The following is a 23,434-nucleotide window of genomic DNA, read 5'->3' as shown; positions in this document are numbered from 1 at the left end:
TAGGCAGAGTCGGAGCCGAGGTTCGGCTCCGAACCCATCCAGCAATTACGAAGGCGAGATTGACAACTTAACATTCTACCATTTTCCACAAATTATCACACCAGAAACTAGAATACTACGGGAATAATTCATAAAGAAATATCAGTAGAAACCATCACACCTCTAACCCCAGCCAACAGGTATAACACAAAGAAAAACTTGAGCCCTTCCCCTAAAAAAATGAATGGCACAGGAAATGCCAGAAAATCCATACTTCTTCCTAAGTTCAGGCAGCCAAGTCTAAGCAAGTCTACAGTTCCAAATGCAGATCAGGCAAACAAGCAATTTTTAAAGCAAATATTGTTAACTGCATCTGTCTGTGTGCCAAGAACCTGTTAAACGGTAAGTACATTGCAATGGTAGAGTTCAAATCCTCGTAGGTACAGCACAACCTTACAGCATCTGTTTTGCCATCCAGAACTATCTACAAACAGCAGCTGTCTAGGATTTCGACTGTTTAAGATGGCCAGAGTGGGACTTTTTTAGGGAAACATGCAATTCTGAAGGGCAAACAATACCCACAATTAGCGTAAAGGCCTACAGTTTACTTTGGTGTTAAAATTAAAGCTCACTTCTACAGTATTTGAGTTCTCTGTTTTTCATATCATAAGGTGTTTTGCGTGCAAAACAATTCTTTTATGCAACTATTACAGGAAACGTAGGTAATTTTCTTTTGTTCTAAAATCTCACATTGCAATTTGTCTTTTTCGAAGGATGCAATTACCCAAACAGGGACTTTTCTGAATAAAGTGGGAGAGGTTGCAACCATATAGGTGCCAGCATGCTTCTCTAAGAAAGGGTAGAACTGCATTAAACAAGCATGCCATTCTAAGGATGTAAATGTGGTAAGCAAATCACTCAAGTGGAAGCCAGATGGAGTATAAAATTAATGAAACAATTCACCTAAATATGAAAAACTGGTACATGAACATTAGCTGCAGAATGCCAATTACTTAACAGAACAGGCAGCCTTTTCTTTGGTCAGTGCACCCACCTCGTGTTTTTTCCATTTCCATCTTCCGCAGCTGATGCTCCCAAGTACCCTGATCATTGTCAACATCCTCATCACTGTCATACTCATGTTGGTGGTCTCGGATTGCTTTCTCCCACATAATCTGCATTTCTGCCATGGCTTGCTTGTGTTTCATGATCATGTCGAACATCTGCTGCATCTGAAATGCATGTTGAAAAAGTAAGTTTGTGTTCATCAATGGACAAATGCTAAAAGAACCATCTTTGAAACTTGTTCAATGATTTCTGTACCCTCAAGCATGCCAACCCTCCAGGAGTCTATACTGACTGATAAATAACACTTAAGTTACTGATGTTCATTTTTTAAATAATTTCTTAAAGAGTTGCTTCCACCTCATTCTGGCCAACCAGCAGCTCTAAATTGGCAATGTAGTTGCAGGGACCTCCTCTCTCTCTCAGCACTGCAGACAGAATTTGCTAACAGCAAACCCAATTTCTTCCTCAACCTCCATTCAACTGTGCAGACTTTTGCAGAATGTTCAGATTTTGCCACATACTTTTAGTGTGTTTCTCATAAAATTTGTGAAATTCTGGAAAACCAGAGAATACTGAAGTCGCTAAATGACAGACATCGGAGTTTCAGACATAATATGCTTCTGGAAATGTATGTCAAAACAAAACCTTTTATTCTAGCAACCCAAGTTTCTAAGAGCAATATTTAAAGTTTGTCCCTATTTTCAGGTCTTTATTTTATTTTTCAGTTTAATAATCAGGAAAGTGAGCTAGTCTGCCAACCCCTTTCAGTCATGACTGAAGTACAACTGTTCAAATAGGAAAACAAATCAATACATACAGGTGAGTGATAATTATTTCCATTACGTAGCAGTCAACAGACAAAAGTCACAAAGCACACTAACACCAAGAGTTTATACTGTTACAGCAGAGGCTTTACAGTGTGACAATCGTTTCTTTTATTTTCTGTATATACTAAGATTAGAAGAGCAGCAATAGATGCACTGAAATAAAATGCATGCATTTATCCAATATCACTTAATACACATTCAGATTCATTTTACAAATTAAGCTCAAGATCATTTTTAAAGAATGGCAACAATCTGGAGGTTTTTTTTTTGTTTATCTCTGTGGGCAGTTGGTTCCATATTACAGGCTCTAAAATGGAGAAATCTTTTTCACCCATGGCAACTTGAAATTTAGGTCTGACCAGACTGAATGCGTCTTCCTGGCTGGGTCTAAGGGGGGATTCCTTTACCAGGAGTTTTCTTTTAATGATAGGGCAATAACAGAGCATTAGAACTTTAAAAAGCAAACTGCTTAAGAGGCAGGTGGCTCTGTTATGGGTAGGCAATTTTTTTGTATATTATGCAACAGTGGCAGTTCATATCTGCCATGAGACCAAATTATTTTATTCTCCACTACTTGGACTTTTTTGGGGGGGTAATTGGTGAATTGCTGATGGTTATAAGCAGAAGGGCATATTCTGCTTTGAGTATTAGCATACTTTTAGTGAAGGCCATTCTTACTGCTGGGGAAAGACTTGCAACTCTAACAATATTTTAATTGTACCAGGATTTCGGAGGTAACGGTGTGTGAATACTGAAACTTAGAAAGGGGTCCACTATTGCACCATATATTTCTACTGTGTATCATTTGGAATAATGTTACCTTTAAAGTCAATTATCTGTAAGGTATTCAGGGATAGTAGTTTCTCTGTCGAAGCAAACAGCATAACATTTGCTTTGGAGCTTTTTTTTTTTAATGAGTCTGTTACAAAGCAGAAAATTTTCAGTTTTGCTGGCTAACAGTACATCTGCATGGTTTTGAGCAATATCATTGAGAAATAGAAAGAACAGGAGTGGACCCAATACTGACCCTTTCTATCCTGCAAAGCAGTATTTGAACCAAAGTACAGGCTTTTCTCCAAAATCGTTGTAGTTTTTCCAGAATTAGGCTATGGTTCACTGCCTCAATCATATCAAGCACTGAAGCAGTAATGAGACCATTACCAATATTATTGTACATATTTGTCAGTGGCTGATGGAACTGCTGTGAGAGTACAAGAATTTCTGAAGCTATGTTGTTGACTGCATAGATACCCACAGACGTTTGTGTGTTTAAATTGTTGGTATATTAACTTTTCAAAGATCTTTGTGATAGCACAGAGATTCAGTACAGAGCTGTAATCTTTAAGCTTGGAGCATGAGTTTATTTTAAGGTAGGCGAATTAGGATATCGTGCTTGAAGGCTGGTGGCACTATGCCAGTAGTTCATCATAAACTGAAGATATGTGCAAGGGATTTAGCAATTTTCGGAGCTGCAAGTTTTACAAACCTTGGATGTACTTGGCTGACCTTTGCTGCTCTAGTGTCTAGTTTGGAGAGTAAACGGCATAAAAGAGGAAAACGGTGCCATACTTAGCTAATGGGTAGAGCTGGGGGTGAAATACTGCTTTGAGCAGTTATTGGAGGAAACATACTGATAATATATTTAATGGTGTTAATTATGTAGTTTCTGTACTCGCTGACAAATGCGTTTTGCTGTTTTTTTTTTTTAATGCATAACAGCTTTAGTAATGCTTTGCACCCCTTCCCTCCCACCTACACCATAATTTCCTTTACACACACACCCAAACAACCATCCACAATTGCTCCTGTTTAAATTACATTCTCATTCAAACTATGCCCCCATTTAACATACAGCTTGATCAGACCCTTTTATATCACTACCTTCACCATAAACATTGCAGTGCAACTTGCACATCTAATTCTAATCAACTTCAACACAGCTTTTCACTAGAATAGCCCTCAACAAGCAGCTCCGCAACTCACTAGATTAACCAACCTCCTATGCTTTCCAAACCAAAACATCAGTCCTATGTACTACAGCTATAACATGCTACATTATCTCTAAGCCATACTATACATTTTAAAACTGCTACTGACCATAGCAACCTATCAGCTGTCACAAAGCCTTCAACTCCATGCAAAGGGTGTTACTCAACCCACAAATACACTTAATTACTTCTGCCAGGTCTTCTCCTCCCTGTACAACCCTCCTGGTTACCTTTAAAAAACATCATTCTGATAAAACCAAACCACTAAAATAAACCTTGAGCTATAATCAGAAAGCAATTTACTTGTTGAATTTCACCAAACACCTATAGTGCACCAAAAAATGCAAAAGCTGGTGACTTGCACCCAAAATAAGGGCCACCCACCACTTAGAGTAAACAAAACGTACAGTTGTGTACACTTGCCATAAATGTAGATGTTAGTGTATTCACTGTTGCAGTCATTACATTTTGGTAATCTGCTGGCAGGTTGCCCTCAGTTGGCCTGAATAAAGACTTGGGTACTGCGTCGGTTGCTGTCTTCTCTTCCATGACGTCAGGTCGTCGGGGGTATAAAAAATGCCGATGCCATTTTTATCAGTTTTTCTTGCCCCAGATATCAGGTGCCCCCCAAATGGGGAGCAAAAATATGTATATATAACCATAAATATATAAATGCACTTTAGAACACACAAAAGTTACAGTCAACCAAAAGCAAATACACCACAAAGGCTTTTGAGCATAGTGAAGGAAAGAAAAGGTATAGGAAAAGGGGCTGGTGGGTGGGTAATCCGGACTGCAACAGTGAACACACTCGAACATCTACATTTATGGTAAGTGTACACAACTGTACTATGTTCTTCGTGTTTCACTGTTGCAGTCATTACATTTGGGCAGAATCCTAATGCTATGGATGGGAGGATGGAACTAAACAGCTTTAGGAGCAGCTATAAGGCCCTGCAGGACTGCAGTGGCAAAGCCTGCCCTGGATTTAGAAAAGAGAGGTAAATGGTAATGTTTTGTGAACGTATGAACTGAGCTCCAAGTAGCAGCTTCTAGAATGTCTCTGGTAGGGACCCCGCTGAGAAAAGCGGCTGAATTAGAAGCAGCCCTGGTGGAATAGGATCTGATCCCCTTGGGCACAGGTTGACCATGGTGCAAGTAGCGGAAACGAATGCAATGGCTTATCCATTTAGAAATAGTCTGCTTTGATATAGCCTACCCCCCCTCTTATCCTGCAGCAAATGCCACCAGTAGTTGCTCAGACTTTCTTAGAGATTTTGTCCTGTTTAAGTATAACCTTAGTTGTCTGTGTACATCCAATGAATGCAGAATCCACTCCCTCCTGTTCTGTGGATTTGGGTAAAAAGTTGGCAGGTGAATGGTCTGGTTAACAGCCACACTGGATACCACCTTAGGCATAAAAGGATTGGTCCTGAGGGCCACCCTGTCTGGGTGAAATATAATAAAAGGCTCCACTGCCATGAGAGCCTGTAGTTCTGAAACCCTTCTAGCTGAAGTGACTGCCAAAAGAAAGGCAATCTTTCAAGAAAAACATTTTATATCTGCAGTAGCTGCTGGTTCAAAAGGAGGTAGGGTGAATTTTTCCAGCACAAAATTGAGGTCCCATGCAGGAGTTGGCGCTCTTCTAGGAGGCCTTACATTTTTGGCCCCTCTGAGGTACTGTTTTAGCAGGAGATGAAAAAAGAGGGGAGGCTCTGTGTTGTAATGAGCCGAGATGGCAGAGGAATGTATTTTTATAGAAGAAAAATGTATTTTTATTTTACATTTGTTAACCGGGATAGTCCAGCTGGATACATGTCCATTTTCAGTGGAGGCCCGGGGAGAAAAGCTCCAAAGAGACAATTTTTATAGTACATAAGGACACCAAGCAAAACTCCAGAGACAATTTTTACAGTACATAAAGACACTTGGGTACATATCTCATCTAGATCCATAACGGTATCTAGTTATTGATACTTATGGGTATAAGCAACAGATACTAATAGGTATAGTCTACAGACAGATACATTTAACAATAGTCATTAAACAGTTTTATGTTTTTCAGACAAACAATGTTATGTGTATGTTATCAAACCTTTGATGTGGTGTACATTTATATGCAAGTAACAGATAGGACTCTAGTTTAGGACAATGGTTACGATAGTAATGGTGTGGATCTGGCATTAGTCTGGAATTGAACAGGGACATAACCATTTGTTGTTGAGGTAGTTGTAGATAGCTTTTTTAAATGTAGGTAGCGAGATAATCAGGGATAAGGATGTAGGCAGGTAGTTCCAGATTTTGGCCACATAAGAAGAGTAAAGGGAGTCTCCGGCATGGTTGTTGGATCTAGTAACAGTTAAAAGTAATTTGTCAGTTGAGCGGAGTTGCCTACGACAGGAGTATTGTTGGACAATGTTAGTTAGTGAGGGTGATATATTTTGTTGATGGAGTATCTTGTGAGCAGTAACCAGCTGATTATAAATAAGTAAGTTAGGTAGTTCCATCCAGCCCAATTGCTTTAGGTTTAGGCAGTGTTCTGGAGGAGCTGCTGTTAGCAAATTTGGCTATCTGATTGCAGAAGGTTGTCATTTTGTTGATTTCTGTTTTGGATAAGTTAATCAGGATGGATGAGGCATACAGTAGTGTTGTGAGAAGGTGTGTGCGTGCTACAGTAGTTCTAGCATTATGGGTTAGGAATGCTTTATGTTTGTAGAGGCTACCTAGCTTTTTGTTAGTATTTTTAATGGCCAGATTGATAAGTGCATCAAATTTGAGCTTGTTGTCAATAGTAATACCTAGTAGTTTTGTTTGGGTTTCAGGTGATATGGGGGTACCGTTATTAGAGTGGATAGTAACGGTGCAGGTGGGGGCAGTAGTGGTTGAGGGAAGAAATAATAGTAGCTTGTTTTTTTTGGGGTTGAGTATCAGGCCATTATCAGTGAGCCATGTTTCCACTGAGTGAAAGTTATCCTGCGTCTTTTTTTGTGGAGGTCTTGTAAAGTGGGGGCGTTGCATATTGTAGTTGAATCATCTGCATATTGAATAAGGCTTGAACCTTTTGCGATTGAGTGAAGATTATTTGTAAAGATTGAGAACAGCAAGGGGCCTAGTATAGATCCCCGAGGTACTCCGAGTGTTACCGGTAGGAGTGGAGACAAGTTATTATTCCATAGTAATGTCGGTTGTCTATTGTTGAGGTAGTTTTTAAACCAGGAGACTGATGAGTTATCTAATCCTAGGTTTACTAGATGGCAGATTAGTTTTTCATGGTTAACCATATCAAATGCCTTTGATAGGTCTAGGAAGAGGGCTGAAGAAAGCTTACCATTATTCCTGTTGTGATTAATGGTATCTATGAATGCTAGCAGGGCGGTGGTTGTGCTATGTCCTGGCCTTTGATAGGTCTAGGAAGAGGGCTGAAGAAAGCTTACCATTATTCCTGTTGTGGTTAATGGTATCTATGAATGCTAGCAGGGCTGTGGTTGTGCTATGTCCTGGCCGAAAACCATGCTGTGTATGAGATATGAGCTCTTGATCAATAAGATGCGTCATTAATTGATGGTGAATACATTTTTCTAGTATTTTAGCAAGTGGGGATAATATTGCTATTGGTCTGTAGTTTGATATGTCATAAGAATTACCTCCTTTGTGTAGGGGTATGATATAGGCAGTTTTCCAGATCAATGGTACTGAACCTTCTGAGATGGATCTGTTTATTAGGATTGAGACTGGTTTTGCTATTTCGTTAGCTGCTAGTTTTAGGAATTCATTGGGGAGGGAATCAGCTCCTAGTGTAGATGATTTTTGTTGGGATAGTAGTTTTCTTATATAAGAGGTTGAAGTGGGTTGTAGCTTAAATGTGGGGCAGTTGTTAGGTTTGGGAGGGACACTTGTAGTATTTGAATAGGTTTGGTTTTGGGCAAGGGCAAGTACAGTCTCAGTAAAGAATGAGTTAAATGATTCAGCTATATTTTCTTTTGTTCGGCCTGTTGTTGGAGGTGGAGTAGTGGTTTTTCCAGGGTGTAGTAACCTATTTAAGCCTGCCCATATTTTTTTTTTGATTGTTTGAGTGTTGGGTTTGATGGGTGATAAAGTAATTTCTTTTATCTTGCATAACTAGTTTCTTAGTAAGATTTCTTATCTGTTGGTATGCTTGTTGTGTTGCTGGGTTTTTGTTGGACCTCCAGGCTGTCCAGGCTATATTCCTTTCTTTTATTTTTTGCCTTGTTTCCCTTGATAGCCATGGAACTGTTTTAGATCTAATTCTGGTAGTTCTTGCAGGGGCATGCCTGTTTAGTATCTCTAGGAAGGTAGAGTTGAAGTGTTTGATAGCTTCGTCTAGGGGTAGATAATACAGTTGTAGAGCTGTAGGGCTTGTAAGAAGTTTGGTAAGTTAAAGTGTTTTTTGTTTCTTATTGTTTGAAGTACAGGGGTTTGGGGGGTGGTGGCAGTTGTATTTGAGTAGAAAGGTAGTTTGATGATCACTTAGTGAGAGTCAGGAAGGGTACCTGCTAAATATAAGCAAGGTATTTTGTTTAGTAGAATCCAATCTAAAAGGGATTCTCTATTACTGTTTATGTCGATTCTAGTGGGTTATTTGATTAGTTGAGAGAAGTTAAGTAAAATATATGTCCTTGTGAAGCATCTCAGTTAAGTATTGCAAAATCTGAGGAATATTGGGCTTGGCTTTGTCTATTCCTTGTGCTTGGTTCCAAGCACAGAATCTCTTCCATTTATCAGCATAAGATTTTCTAGTACTAGGCCTTCTGGCCTCCAAAATGACATCCATCACAGGTTTACTGAGAGATGTGGTTGGTGAAATTAGTTGATTAGCCATGCTGCAAGATTCAGAGTTTGTAGCTGAGTGCGCAGAATTTGATAGTTCTGCTGAGACAATAGGTGAGGTGTTTGAGGCAAGTACCACGGAGGAAGGTGTGACATATTCCTTAGATGCGGGTACCAGTGTTGGCGAGGCCAGTCCGGAGCAATTAGAATCATGTTTGGTTTTTCCTGTCTGACTTTTAGTAAGGCCTTAGAGAGCAGAGGCAGAGGGGGAAAGGCATAGACTGGTAGTTTTTCCAGCCGAAGGATAGCGCATTCACTTTCCATGCTTTTTTGTGATGAGTTCTAGTGCAACATTTGTCCAACTGATCTAGTTACCTCTCCCCAAAACTATGTCTGGGTTCCCCCATTTTTGTGTTAACATGCTAAGGATTTGTGGATCCAGTTTCCATTCGTGCGGGTCCATAAGATTTCTGCTTAGATCGTCTGCCAGAGTATTTTGCTTTCCTGGCAGGAATTGAGCTTGAAGATGTATTTGGTAAGTCAAGGCTGTGTTCCACAAGGCCATGGATAGTCTGCAAAGGGGGTAGGAGTGGATACCCCCTGCTTGTTCATGTACCACATAACTGTGGTGTTGTCCGTCTTTACCAGTAGTTGTCCTGGATGAAGGAAGTCCTTGAAGGCTGTCAGAGCATTCTGAACAGCTAGCATTTCTTTCTGGTTAATATGTAGATGCATTTGGTTTGGGCTCCATTTGCCCTGAATGCATCTCCCTGCCAGATGGGCCCCCCAAGCATAGTCTGATGCATCTGTAGTTAGGGTTTGGGTGGCAGGGGGTAGAGTGAATGACTGTCCCTTGTTTTGGTGACATGCCTCTGCCCACCAAAGAAACTCCTGTTGCAGGCAGGGAATGAGAGGAATCATTGTTTCTAGGCTGTGACAATGTTGACTCCATAAGCTTTTTAGATACCATTGAAGTTTCCTCATATGCAGTCTCGCATATGGAATTAGTAGAATGCAGGATGCTTTGAACCCCAAAGCCTGCAGAATTTGTCTTGCAGATAGCAGGGTTTTTGTTGCCACTTGTTTGAAATATGTTGTCAATTGAATTTGTTTGTCTGGCGTGAGGTAAGCCATCTGGGTAGGTGTATTCAAACTTGCACCCAGGAATATAATTATTTGAGAGGGTATCAGTTGTGATTTATTTTCGTTTATGGTGTACCCTAGGCATGCTAGAAGCCTTTTTACAAAACGCCAGATGTTGAAGAAGTGTGTCCTTGTCCTCTGCCTGAATGAGACAATCGTCCAGGTAAGGATAAATTTGAATGTTTCTTTGTCTGCAAAATGCAATTACTGGTGCCAGGCACTTTGTAAAGATCCTGGGCGCAGTAGATAAGCCAAAGGGCAGTGCAGAGAATTGGTAATGCAAAAAACCTGCTTTGAAGCTGAGGTATCTAATGCAAGATTCCCTTATTGGGATATATAGGTATGCCTCTTAAGTCTAGAGTTACCAACCAGGCATTCTTGCCTAGCATAGGCAGTAGCTGTTGTAAAGTCAGCATTTTGAATTTTGGAATGTCCAGGAACATATTCAGAATTGACAATTCCAGAACCCCTGATCAAGGTAATTAAATCCTCAGCCATTTTGATCATTTCTTTTTTAGGCATAGGAGCCTGAGCACGTGGCTCATGCATCAGTTTTTTTAGACATAGAAGTCGGTTTTGGCCTTGTTTTTGATGATGGCGTCTGTTTAATATACTAATGTTGAGGCCTGAAAACACCCTCAGAAGCTGGTGCCTGCTCAGCGGCTCCGGACCCGTCCAAGGGAGAGACATCCACGGGTTCAATACTTGCAGAATCTTGTGGCATACCGGACTCCGAATGGGTCTTTGTAAAGGCCTGCGATTCAAAAGTAGCAGGCATCAGGGGCTGCGAAAGCGCCTCACTGAGTACCGGCAAATCGGCGATTGGCTTAGGAAAAGCTTCATCTTCGGTTTTGGACTTAGACGGTCTGTCTCTTTTTCCTTGCGTTTTTTGTGAACTCCAGTAGTCGGATTGTTAACTGACATTTCAGGATAGTTAAATCTTGAACCAAAATATTTAAAAGCAAAAACATACCGACGCTTAATAGTGCGTTGGTTAAATTTAGCACAAAACCGACAGCAAGGCACGTTGTGATCAGGGCCTAGGCAAGGATTGCTTTCCACAAGTAATACAATTATTAACTTTTACTGACATCGGTAAGGAGCAAGAAAAAGTTTCCCCAATGGGGTAATTAGCTTTAGTTTGAAGACTTTGGTTCTGAAACTCAAAAATGAAAATTTCAGGAGTCAACCGACAGGCACTTGCGAACTGCTTCTGCTTCGGGCACCGTGCGGCAAGAAAGAGATTAAAATGGCGTCGGCTGCATGTTTTATACCCCTGATGACCTGAAGTCATGGAAGAGGAGACTGCAACCAACGCAGGACCAAAGACTTTGTTATTCAGGCCGACTGAGGGCAACCTGCCAGCAGATTACCCAAATGTAATGACTGCAACAGTGAAAACACGAAGAACATCCCCATCCAACCAAACAACCCACAACACATCCAAATAGTTATCAAACAAATGTATGCAAGGCCACTCTAAAACACAAGCAAAACCCTACCAAAGCAGTTTCCTCAGGCATCAAGATATACAACATAAATGCATGCAGCATCTGTATTAAAACCAGTGAACTTCCTGCCTGCATTCAAAGCCCCCCCCCATATAAAACTAGTATACTTCAAGCCTGGATTCAGACCCCCCCCTCCCCACATAAAACCAGTGAACTGCATGCCTGGATTCAGATCCCCTCCCTATGTAAAACTAGTGGGGGCTTCATGCCTGGATTCAGACCCACCACTCCCCACGTAAAACTAGTGGGAACCTCGTGCTTCGATTCAGACCCACCACCCCCACGTAAAACTAGTGAACCTTGTGCTTCGATTCAGACCCACCACACCCACATAAAACTAGTGGACTTCATGCCTCGTTTCAGACCCACCACCTCCATATACTAGAACTCTCTGAAATATGGTTAAAATCCTCCAAAGACAGTGACATGCTCCCACCAAGACATAGCTTCAGAAATGGCCAAACCAAATACGATGGAGAGGTAGCCATCATGTGCCTTAACAGTGCAGAAATAACCACACACCACAAGAAACCGACTCAGAACAACCCACCTTAAATTCCCGGGCCTGCTTGCAAGGAGCCCTGGAAGAAAATGCGCTTAGTTCTCTTTCTGAAAGAAGGCGAACAGTTCTAAGGTACGCCCCACAACTGGATCAGTTCCGGGAAGACCCCCATCATTCAATTTCCATTCATGGGCACCTTTCCTAGACCTGCTCAGCTTGATGGCCACTATATTTTGCTCTGACAGAATGTAAGATGCTTGGAAGGTTAACAAATTTTAAACAGCTAACTCCCAAATCATCAATGCCAGTCCGCAAAGGGGGTAAGGGCCTTGTATTTCCCGACTTGTTAATGTACAATATGAATGTGGTATTGTATGTAATCAAGTGAGCTACTGTGGACAACAGGTGAGGGACAGTCTTTAAGGCATGGATAAAAAAAAAAACTCTCATGTTTAAATGCTGTGGTCTGTCTGAAGAACTCCAGAGGTCTTGCACTTTTACCCATCATAAAAAGTGCTCCTCAAGCAAAATCTGATAAGACTAGGGTGAGAGACTGGCTTGGGGTCTGAGGAGGGAAGGAGAGACGAGTTCAATTAAATTTGATGTCTCCAGCAATGGAGTTCCCATTTTATAAAACCCAAGACTGTAATGTGATACTCCACAGAAAGCAAATGCTGGGGTCCATGTCTTTTTAGAAACCACTGCACCCTTCTCATGTGTAAACTGTCTAGAGCAATCAAGAGAATCACATAAGCTGTGAACTCTAGTACCCAGAGGAATTCTCTTGCAGAATTCAGAGACAGAGTTGAAAAACTCAGAAAAAATTCCAGATAAAAAAATCTTCTTGTGTCAAAACTACCTTCTGAAGAGAAGTATCTACAAGACGACCCAGAAACACAAACCTGGGAGACAGAATCAAGGAGGATTTTGCAATATTTATCTGGAAGCACAGATTGGTCAAGAGAGACATATTCAAAGATAATGACTTTTGACATCTAGATAAAGACTTTACAAAGGTACAAAAAATCATCTAAATAAGGAAAGATGTGAATGCTATTCAGTTCACAATAACCTATGATAACGATAATAACCTATGTATAAAGGGTGTCGGCAGGCACCATGACCACAGTACCTTTTTGCCCCCACAAAGTGGTTGCCCCCCAGAATGTCTCAGAGGTCAAAGGTCTGAGACCTTTGATTCCAGAATAGTTGAGGAGGAGGAAGGGGAGGGGATCACTCAAACTTAGAGGGTGGATGTCCTAGCCCATCCAGTAGATCAGAGAGGAAGGAGGGAGAGAAATAATACTGCAACAGTGAATGCACTCAAACATCTACATTTACTCAATTGTACCATGTTCATCAGGTTTCACTGCTGCAGTCTCAACTTGTGGGATGATTCCCAAAGCTGAAAGAAAGATGGATGGACGATTTAAGGAGAGGTAAGAATGCCCTGAAAAATGGCAGTGGCAAATCCTGCTCTGGATTTTGAAAAGATAGGAAGATGGTAATGTTTTGTGAAGGTGTACACAGAGGACCAAGTAGCTGCTTCCAAGATGTCCTTAGTGGCCACCTCCTTAAAAAAATCAAGAGAGGTAAGGAGTAGCCCTAGTTAACATAGCCTTGTAGCATCAGGAGGCTTCTTACCATGATGGCTGTAGTAAAAGAAGATACAGTGGGAGATCCATTTAGAAACGAAGAGGTATTGGCAAAAGCCACAAACAGGTGGTCTGATATTCTGACACTGTTCTAATCAAAGTAGTAATACAGTTGCCAATGCACATCCAAAAAGAAGGATCCTTTCTCCTTTGTTTTAGGAGGTTAGGAAGTAAGTAGGCAAGTGTATGGTTTGATTTAAAGTCGTCTCCATTACCATCTTGGGCATAAAGGTAGGGTTGGTCCTGAGCGACACACTGAGTAGAAAATGACGGGCTCCTCACACATGGGCCTGAAGCTCAGGCATCCTTCTGGCGGAGGTAATGGCTAGTAGGAAGGTGGATTTCTACATCAAAAATTTCATCTCAGCAGAAGCCACTGGTTCCTAGGGTGGAAGGGTACGTTTCTCCAGACGTAAACGGAGGTCCCGGAGTGGAACTGGAGGGTTTCTGGGAAGAATAATGTGAACATCAACTCTCAGAAACTGCTTCATGAGAGGGTGTTGAAAGAGTGGAGGCTGAGAAGGCAGATACAGCTGAAGCATGGATTTTAATGGAGAAGTATGAGAGACCTTTTTCAAACAGGCTGGACAAACATGACCGGATGAAAGGAATCAGTCAGACAAGGGTTTCCCTCTTTTGTCTGCATCAAAAGGTAAATCTTTTCCATTTGGTGGAGTAAGCCTTCTTAGTGTTAGGTTTTCTGGCCTTTTAGGAATGTCCAGGACCTGTTTGTCAAGGAGTGACCTCTTCCATGGGATCAAAGTATCATCCCTGCTGACAATCCGATTGCTTGCAGGTTGGGGTATATATCTTGCTCCAGTCCTATATTAGTAGGTCGACACTCTATGGCAATTGCCAGAGTTCCATACTGGTTAGTTTGAGTAACAGAGGGTATCTGTGCTGCATCAATCAATCTGGAGCTATCAGAATTACTCTTGGTCCCTCTTCCCTTATTTTTAGCAATAGCCCTGGGGAGCAGGGGCATTGGGGGAAGTCAGAAAGGAAAAGACATGTCTAAGGAAAAGAAAAGGCACCAGCCTTCCAAGAAGACTTATTTTTCTTCCTAGAGCAAAAATCTTTCAAGTAAGCATTTTCTTTGGTGGCAAAATGGTCTAAGTGGTACACACTATTTTTTGGCTATGCTGAGAAACATTTCCCAATGCAGCTGCAACTCATGGGGGTCTGACAGGCTCCTGCTGAGATGATCCACTAGCTGACTACGTTCTCCCAGTAAATACTGTGCCATGAGGTGCAGCCCTAAGGAGTGTGCCACTTCCCAAACACCCATGGCTAAGCAGCAATGAGGAGTATAAGGGGAACCAGTCCACTTATGTACCACATAACTGTGATATTCACCAGGACGACGTCAGGTTGACATTTCTTTCAGAAAGCAATCAGGCCTTTTTGAACTGCCATAAGTTCTTTTAGATTTACAGGCTTGTTTTTAAACTTGGAGTCCCATCTGCCTCGAGTCTGGAAGCAGCTGAAGTGGGCTCCACAGGCTATTTCTGATGCATATGTCGTCAGGGATGAACTTGAAAGGGAGGTCCAGATTAAGGAAACATGTTTGGGCTGATCAGGCAAACTCCCTCCTGAGGCAAGGAAGCAGTTTTATCTTAAAAGTGAGAGACTGTGAAAGTTGGCACCACACACCTTTGAGGTACCACTTTAGCTTTCTAATGTGCAGTCTGACCAGGGGGAATCATAAGAAAGAAAGAGGCCATGTAACCCAGGGCCCTAAGATTCTCCCCGGGTGTGAGGTAATTCCTGACCAACAGTTTTTTGAAACACAGGGTCAGGAAGGTGACCTTGCCTGGATGTAAGAAGGCCTTCTAAAGAGCTGAGTCCAGCAGAGCCCATAGAAATGCAATCCTGTTTGTGAAGTCTGTCAGATTTTTATGCACTGATGGTGAACCCCACAGAGGCTAGATGATTTTGGGTGTACAGTAGGTCTGCTCAAAGTTTTTCTAGCTTTGCTGCCTGAATGAGGCAATCATCCAAGTAAGGGTAGATCTGAATTCTCTTTGTCCTGCAGAAGACAATCACAGGACTAAGCATTTTGTGAAGACCCTGGGAGCAGGAAACAAGCCAAAGGGCAGAGCACAGAATTGACAGTGCCCGATACCTGCTCTGAAGTTTAAGACGCTTCTGTGTTATTCCTCTATAGGAATATGGAGATAAGCATCTTTTAGGTGGAGAGTAACCATGAAGACTTTAGGGGAGATCACGGACAGTAGTTTTTGAAGAGTTAGCATCCTGAACTTCGGAACCTGTAAGAACTGGTTGAGCACTGACAGGTCCAGAATTGACCTCCAGGTACCTTCTTTTCTGGGTACAAGAGAGTCTCGAGTAAAAAACCTTTTCATTGCAAGTGCTCTTGTACAGGCTCTACACAGCCTTGGGCATACAGCATCTCCATCTGGGTCAAGACCTCAGACTTGTGGCTTGTAAGAATGTCTAGGAAGCTGAGTGAATCAATGGCTGACTGAATTTGAAACTCTTTAGAACAATGTTTAGCACCCACTTGCCCTTGGTAATGAAAGCTCAGTTCCTGTGGAATAGCGATGGTCCCCCCCCCCCAGCCTGGGTGGGGCTAGGAAAGTACCATGCAAGAGTCAGGGTTGCTCCCTACCAGGGACCTGGAAACGTGATCCCCAGGTCAACTGGAATGTCTGCCATTTTCTGGGCCATTGTTTCCATCTTTGGCTCCCTTTCCCTACAGGGTTTCCTTTGCCTAGGCTTAGACTGGGGTGGGGGTGGCTGGAAAGCACCAATGTTTGATATGTTAGTTTCTGCAGAAAACGAGGCAGTTGGACCAGAAGAAAGTCTTTGAAAGTTAGCACAGACTTGGCCTTATCCTTCATTTTCTTAAGAACAGCTTCAGCCTTAGGACAGAAGAGAGAAAAAACGGCATCAAGAAGACTGGATTCAACATATTCTGGAAGGGACTGCTCCCTCAGACAGACATGACTTCTGATGACAGAACCTAGGGCTACTCCCTTTCTGGAGGCTTCCAAGGCATCATAGTTTCAGTGTAGACCATGTTTAGCCACCTGAGAGCAGGAGTTGCAGAGATGCATTAATTCCTTTGAGAAGCCCTTGTTTTTAATGCCCATCAATTTTGTTTCATCTGCTCAAGTATAGTTTCCTGGTACCTGACCATATGAAAATGGCAATTCAAACCTGGCATGATGCAGGTAGCAGAGGTGTAGACTCTCTCTCCAAATCTCTGCTTTCTTTATCAGTAGGCAAGGAATTTTCGGTACTGCTAGCATTTGCTCCATTACGGCCTGGATTCACAACCTCAGGGTCTGCCATAGGGTTCTTAAAGTGCTTGTGGGAATCTAGAACTCTGTAAAATCTGTGAGGTTTTCAAGAAGTGGTGGGGCAGAAAGTCTGGTTGCAAGGAAGAATCCGGGAAGACATCCCTTACCACCTCTAAGATGGGAGCTATGGCAAATAGCTTGTGCTCAAGGAGATTAAGAAATTCTCTAATCTTCTTCTTGGATTGGGGTAATCCTGAGCTTCCTATCTCCTGATCAAAATCATCATCCAAGTCCAAAGAATCAGAAAATTCTTCTGTAGGGGCGTCCCTTTTTCTTTTACCGGGGGGGAGGGGCTCAGGGAGAAGAAAGCATCTGGATTTAACAAAGGAGGTCAAATCCTCAGACAACCTCACAAGGTCTTGCTAGCAGGCCTGACAACAGGCGCCAGTAGGCCTAAGCTGAGGACAGGGAAGGATCAGGTTTTTTGTGAGCAGACTTCTGTTTTGGTCTAAAGCTGAACTCTGCAGCCAGAAGGACAACCGTATCCCAAGAGTGGTAAGCCGAAAAAAATCACTTAATGACCTGAAGAGCCCTCTGTCTTTAAACGGCCACTGGAAGGCTAAGCCTCAGTAATGGTCCCAAACTCAACCAACAACCTGAGTGCTTTGACTTGAAAGGAAGAGGAAGGATCAGAAGCACATCGGACTCCAAATGGGTCTCTATAGAAGCCTGTGCCACCACCTCTGTTGCGGAAGGGTGCTGCGAAGCTGCTTCACCTTCAACAATGACAAGCCTAGGAGAACTGGCCAGTGGGAAGCAAGCATCATCCGAGGCCCTAAACCTGAAGTGCTTTTCCTTTTTCTGCCTAGGGAGATCTACTTCAGCTCGATTGGTGGACAACATAATATGAGAATGGCGTGATGACTCACCCAGATGTTCAGCTAGAATACATGCCCTACACTTTATAGTTCTGCTTTTAAAGCAACAAAAAACTGACAATTGGGAAAGTCATGTTCCAGCCCCAAAAAGGTCACACAAAAAGAATGAAATTCCTGGCGTGGTATCGGCTTGCCACACAGAAGAAAATTAACTTTCTCTGACATTAGTCAAAAGGCACATTAAAGGTTCCCCAATGGGGTACATAGCTTTTAGGTGTCTTCCTTCTCTGGTGTAGACTGACTGATGTACTGACTGGAACTCTGCTTTGGGCTCCGACGGCAAGAAAGAACTGAGATCATGCAACCATCCAAATCCCTTTATACCCAAACGTAGTATCAACAGATGCAGCATTCAATGGCTCCTGAAGGAAGGATAAAGTGTCTCTGGTAGTCAGGCCGGCCAAGGCTTCCACGGCAGGACCCCCAAGTCAAGACTGCAACAGTGAAACACGAACATCTGATAATGTGACTCAGAACAGAAATTTCCTGAAGTCTACAGATATGGGAATGTGGTAATAAGCATCTTTTAGATTTTGAGCTATGAGGTAACTCATGGGAGGAATGGTGGGTAACAGGATCTGCAAGGTCAACATTTTGAACTTTGGAACTTTCACATACAGATTTAGAAATGACAGCTCGAGTTCTGGTCTCCAACAGGCCTCCTTTTATGGTACCCAAAACATTCTGGAATAAAATCCTTTTCCCTTTCAGCACTGGTTCTATGACTCTTGGGTGTGTAAAGACTGAAGAACCCGAGCAAAACATTCCGTTTTCAGTGCCATCTGTGACCTTTTACACCACTTAACACCCAGAATCTGAAACAATCTTTTGCCAAAGTGGAAAGTTAAGGACCACAAACAGGATGAAGCACACCAGGATCCACAACCATGTGTTTATTAAGCGCTTTCGTTTTCTAAATAAAAACTTCTTCAGAATAAAATGGTAAAAGGTTTATATATATATATATATATATATATATATATATATACATATACATATACACACACACCCTTGCCCCTACTTAACATAATTAATCAATTACATCATTAATAATTAGCTAAAAGAAATACAGCTCTCAAAATGCAGGTAACAGATAAATATATGCATATAATACGTATTAATTACAACTATACAAATTGTAAAAACGCATATGAATTTATATATAAATTGCAAAAAATTCATTTAAAATACATATAGTTTACTATAAAAATTTCTTAAAACACTCAATATGGGTAATTAAGAAATTCTCTAATCCTTTAAGCCTAAGGATAGAACTTATGGATAGACTACTATTTACACCGGGTTGTTGTGTGGCATTAGTTCTCAATTGCCACTTTAATTCCCTTGATTCTAAATCATCATTCAGTGGCCCCCCTCTATCACCCAATGTCACTTGTTCTAATACTGTAAACTTAAAACTATGTCCCTCATTTTTTAAAACATGTACTGTCAAAACATTCTTCAAGTCATGTTTCTTAATATCATAAAAATGCTGGTAAACTCTACTTATAAGGGCATTAATGGTCTTCCCTATATAAAAACTTGGGCACTTAATACAGAGGGCAAAATAAACTACTGTCTTACTACTACAGGAAGATTTCTTTTTGTGTACATGTTTACCATAATTAGGTATATGAATCTCAGTGCTTCTATAATGTATTGACATTGGAGACAAAAACTACACTTAAACACGTCACCTACTTGTGAATACATTTTTTGTGATCTTTCAAGCATGTTTTTAAAAGTGGTATCCTTCTTGTATACAATATTAGGGAGTGTCCCCACTAAATCTAAATAGCCTATTAGTGGTAAACAAATTCCAGTTGCATTGAACTATGTGACTAATACCCATAAACTGCTTATTATATTTAAAAATTCAAGTTCTTAAAGGGATGCTTATAAGAAGAGGTTAACCCGATGTTTTTGTGGACGAACTTTTTACAGGAGGTTGTTACCAAGAGGGAGATGGGCCATTTTTCTCCCATTATTTGGAAAAGGAGTTGTTTTACAGTAAGTTGACTCCAGGTCGGAGACTAATATATTTAATAAATCAGCAATTTTTAAATATAATAAGCAGTTTATGGGTATGAGTCAAATAATTCAACGCAACTGGAATTTGTTCACCACTAGTAAAGACTATTTAGATTTAGTGGGGACACTTCCTAATATTGTATACAAGAAGGATACTACTTTTAAAAACATGCTTGAAAGATCACAAAAAATTTATTCACAAGTAGGTGGCATGTTTAAGTGTGTTTTTTGTCTCCAATGTCAATACATTATAGAAGGCACTGAGATTCATATACCTAATTATGGTAAAAACATGTACACAAAGAATTTTTCCTGTAGTAGTAAGGCAGTAGTTTATTTTGCCCTCTGTACTAAGTGTCCAAGTTTTTACATAGGGAAGACAATGAATGCCCTTAGAAGTAGAGTTTACCACCATTTTTATGATATTAAGAAACACGACTAAGAATGTTTTGGCAGTACATGTTTTAAAAAATGAGGGACATTTTAAGTTTACAGTATTAGAACAAGTAACATTGGGTGATAGAGGGGGGCCAATGAATGATTATTTAGAATCAAGGGAATTAAAGTGGCAATTGAGAACTAATGCCACACAACAACCCAGTGTAAACAGTAGTCTATCCATAAGTTCGATCCTTAGGCTTAAAGCTGAAGGCTATATGTAAATAAACAAATATATTACCCATATTGAGTGTTTAAGGAATTTTTATAGTAAATTATTTATATGCATTTTAAATTAATTGTTTGCAATTTATATATAAATTCATATGCATTTTTACAGTTTGTATAGTTGTAAATAAAACTTATTATATGCATATATTTATCTGTTACCTGCATTTTGAGAGCTGTATTTCTTTTAGCCAATTATTAGTGATGTAATTGATTAATTATGTTAAGTAGGGGCAAGAGTGTGTATATACAGGGTCAGCTTTTTGTTACCATTTTATTATGAAGACGTTTTTATATTCAGAAAACGAAAGCGCTTAATAAAAACATTGTTGTGGATCCTGGTGTGCTTCATCCTGTTTGTGTTTGGTTTTCATTATATTTTGGTGGTTTTCAGATACTGGTTGGAGGAGAGGAAAGAGGCCAAAGAATGCCGGCATAGTTATTCTGTACTGCTGGTCAGCCTCTTTCTGGAAAAAAAAAAGTTTGTTACCACCTTCTGGCCATCTTTTTTTTTTTTTTTAATTTTGTTTGATAGAAAAAACTGGTTTTGTTTATTTGGCTTTTTCTGGGCAAGAGGAAGGACTATAATATTTGTATTGTGGTACACAAAAGATCTTAGAAACTAACTGAATCAATTTCCCTCTTTCATTATACTGTTTAAGAGCCTGGATAGCAGAAAAGCCAAACAATACCGCCTTATCTAAACCAGAAAGTAAGACTTCAGACTTTCCCTCATCAGCAAACTTTTGATTACATATTAAAACATGCCTTCTCAGCACTGTTGCATTGTCAGCAGTCCTAGATACATTATATGCACAATGATGCATAGTATTCAACGTATGCTTATTTAACTGAGATAGGGGGTTGAAACAGTTTACTTCAAAAAGAACTTTCTTCTACAGAAAGAGTGGAAACCAATTCCCTCATACTGCCAATATAAGAAAGCATAAATGTACACATGAATGCCTGCTAATTCAGTATTCTGAACACCAAAGTGGAAGAAGAAAATATCCTCACCTAAATGGTCCAGCATTTTACATTCTTTGTCACAAAGCAAAGGTTGCCAGCAATAGATGCGGCTGAAATGGCAGCTGGGTCAGATCTAAGGTAACAAAAAAGAAATACATTAGCCTGGGGTACCTCATACAATTTATCCATTTTTTTTTGTTTTGTTTTGTTTTTGGGACTGACTACTGGGTATTAGGATAACTGCAGGACAGCATTCAACACATCCTCCTGGGTCTAGCATTATAGGAGGGATGCATGCCCCAAAGGAAGCCCAGGCTCTGGAGATGCAGTCCAATTTGTAATGTTTGATGAAGGTATGAAAGTATGAGTCGAAGACCAAGTAGCAGCTTAACAAATCTCATCTAAGGACAGCGTGCTGTAAAGAAACTCCAGCTCTACTCAGTGGCATACCGCCTACTCAGAGGCGATCTGTGCCTGGAGTAAGCCCTCGGCGTAACTGGCAATGATCTATTCCTGGAAGCATAAATAAAGGAGAAACCGGCATCCATCTGGACAGAGAACTCTTAGAAACTTTAATGCCAAACCTGTTGGGCAAAACAGATGAACAATTGCTTATAAAAGCAAAGTACCTTATGGACATCTAATTTATCTAAAGTGTATTCATAGGTTCATATTAGGCTATCTGCCCTAGGGCATTTATAAGCCTAGCCAGTGTGTGTTTGGCTTTCGCCACCCATTTTAAATGAATTTTGCTATGCCCTTTTTCGAGGTTAGTATACCGTGCCTCTAACAGTGACACAGAAGTGATGCCCGGGGTAAACCTACGACCTCCCATCCATTCATCAAGATTCCTCTTGAAGAGAGTTAATGAGGGACTCTGCCTAACCTGGACTGGGATTTTATTCCAGAGTGAAGGGACCCTCTGGGTTATGAATCTGTCCCTCCAGCGTGTCCTATTTATTTCAGTGCTGAGGTTAAAGTCTCGAGCGCGGAGCTCGATGGGATTTGGATTTTCTGAGGTGCAGCATGTCCATTAATTCTGGGTTGGACATGGCTTTATACGTCAGGCACAGATCGCCTCTGAGTAGGCGGTATGCCACTGAGTAGAGCTGGAGTTTCTTTAACCGGGCAGCATATGGCATCTGTTTGAGCCCTTTGATCCTCTTGGAGGTACTTTTGGGGTCTTTCCAGTTGCTGCAGGTGTCTGGTAAGGTACATCCCAAAAGGGGCATTGTACTCAATTATGGGCCTGATGAGGGATGAGTAAAGAGGCACGATGACCTCCCCTGATCTACATGTGAATCCCTTCATGATTAGGTGGGCTATATAAAATGTTTTTCTAACCACTTTGGCCACGTGGTTTTCAAATGAGAGATTGCTATCAACTTGGGTCCCCAGGTCCCTAATTACTTCTTCGGTACTTAATGGATTACCACCTATGTGGTAATTTGTGGGCACTTTGTTTTTGCCAAAGGGGATGACTATACACTTTTTGGCGTTTAGCTTGAGGCCATGGCTCTGGCACCAGTTGTCTGTTTCTATGAGGCCCTTTTGTAGGATGCTTGTCGGATGGAGAGTCGATTATGGCGCCTAGTTTGCAGTCCTCTGCAAACTTGGTCAGCCACAGTCCTTCCGTGTTGGCCTGTACCTCCAAGAAATATATACCAAACAAGAGAGGTCCCAGGATTCACCTTTGTTTTGGTAACTTGGAAAGACTGGATGGTGTGTGGGCTGCCAAGAGCTGGTTTTGGAGGCCACCTTTGGAAGAAAGGAAGGATTAGTTGTAAGAATAACCCTATCCTTATGAAATACTATGTATAGCAAAACTGAAGACAAGGCACTGAGTTCTGTTACCCTCTTGGCAGAACTAACAGCCACTAACAATCTTCATGACAAAAAAATTAAACTCTGCAGATGCTTCTGGTTCAAACAGAGGTTTTGACAAGGCTTCCAAAACTAAATTTAAGTCTGACAAGGGGTGTTGGCTCTTTTATAGGAGGTCTCAAATGGAATATACCCTTAAAGTCTTTGCAAAGCTTGTGAGAGGCCAATGAATAGTCCTGAAAAAGTACAGTTGTGTACACTTAACATAAATGTAGATGT

General features: G+C 41.1%; 1 protein-coding gene across 1 annotated transcript in view; it reads right to left on the bottom strand.

Annotated features, from left to right (window-relative positions):
* SUGP1 (SURP and G-patch domain containing 1) overlaps window positions 1-23,434 on the bottom strand; it is a 397,363-nt gene that overhangs the window by 161,248 nt on the left and 212,681 nt on the right. The window contains exon 7 of the mRNA XM_044054782.1: window positions 1,034-1,211. Coding sequence (XP_043910717.1) covers window positions 1,034-1,211 — 178 coding nt within the window. The remainder of the gene's footprint in view (window positions 1-1,033; window positions 1,212-23,434) is intronic.

Source organism: Protopterus annectens, chromosome 13.part0, assembly GCF_019279795.1.
Source record: "Protopterus annectens isolate FY-2018-M chromosome 13.part0, PAN1.0, whole genome shotgun sequence".
Taxonomy (NCBI): domain Eukaryota; kingdom Metazoa; phylum Chordata; order Ceratodontiformes; family Protopteridae; genus Protopterus; species Protopterus annectens.
Note: the sequence above shows the minus strand (reverse complement) of the source record. Positions and strands in the feature narration are given on the sequence as shown.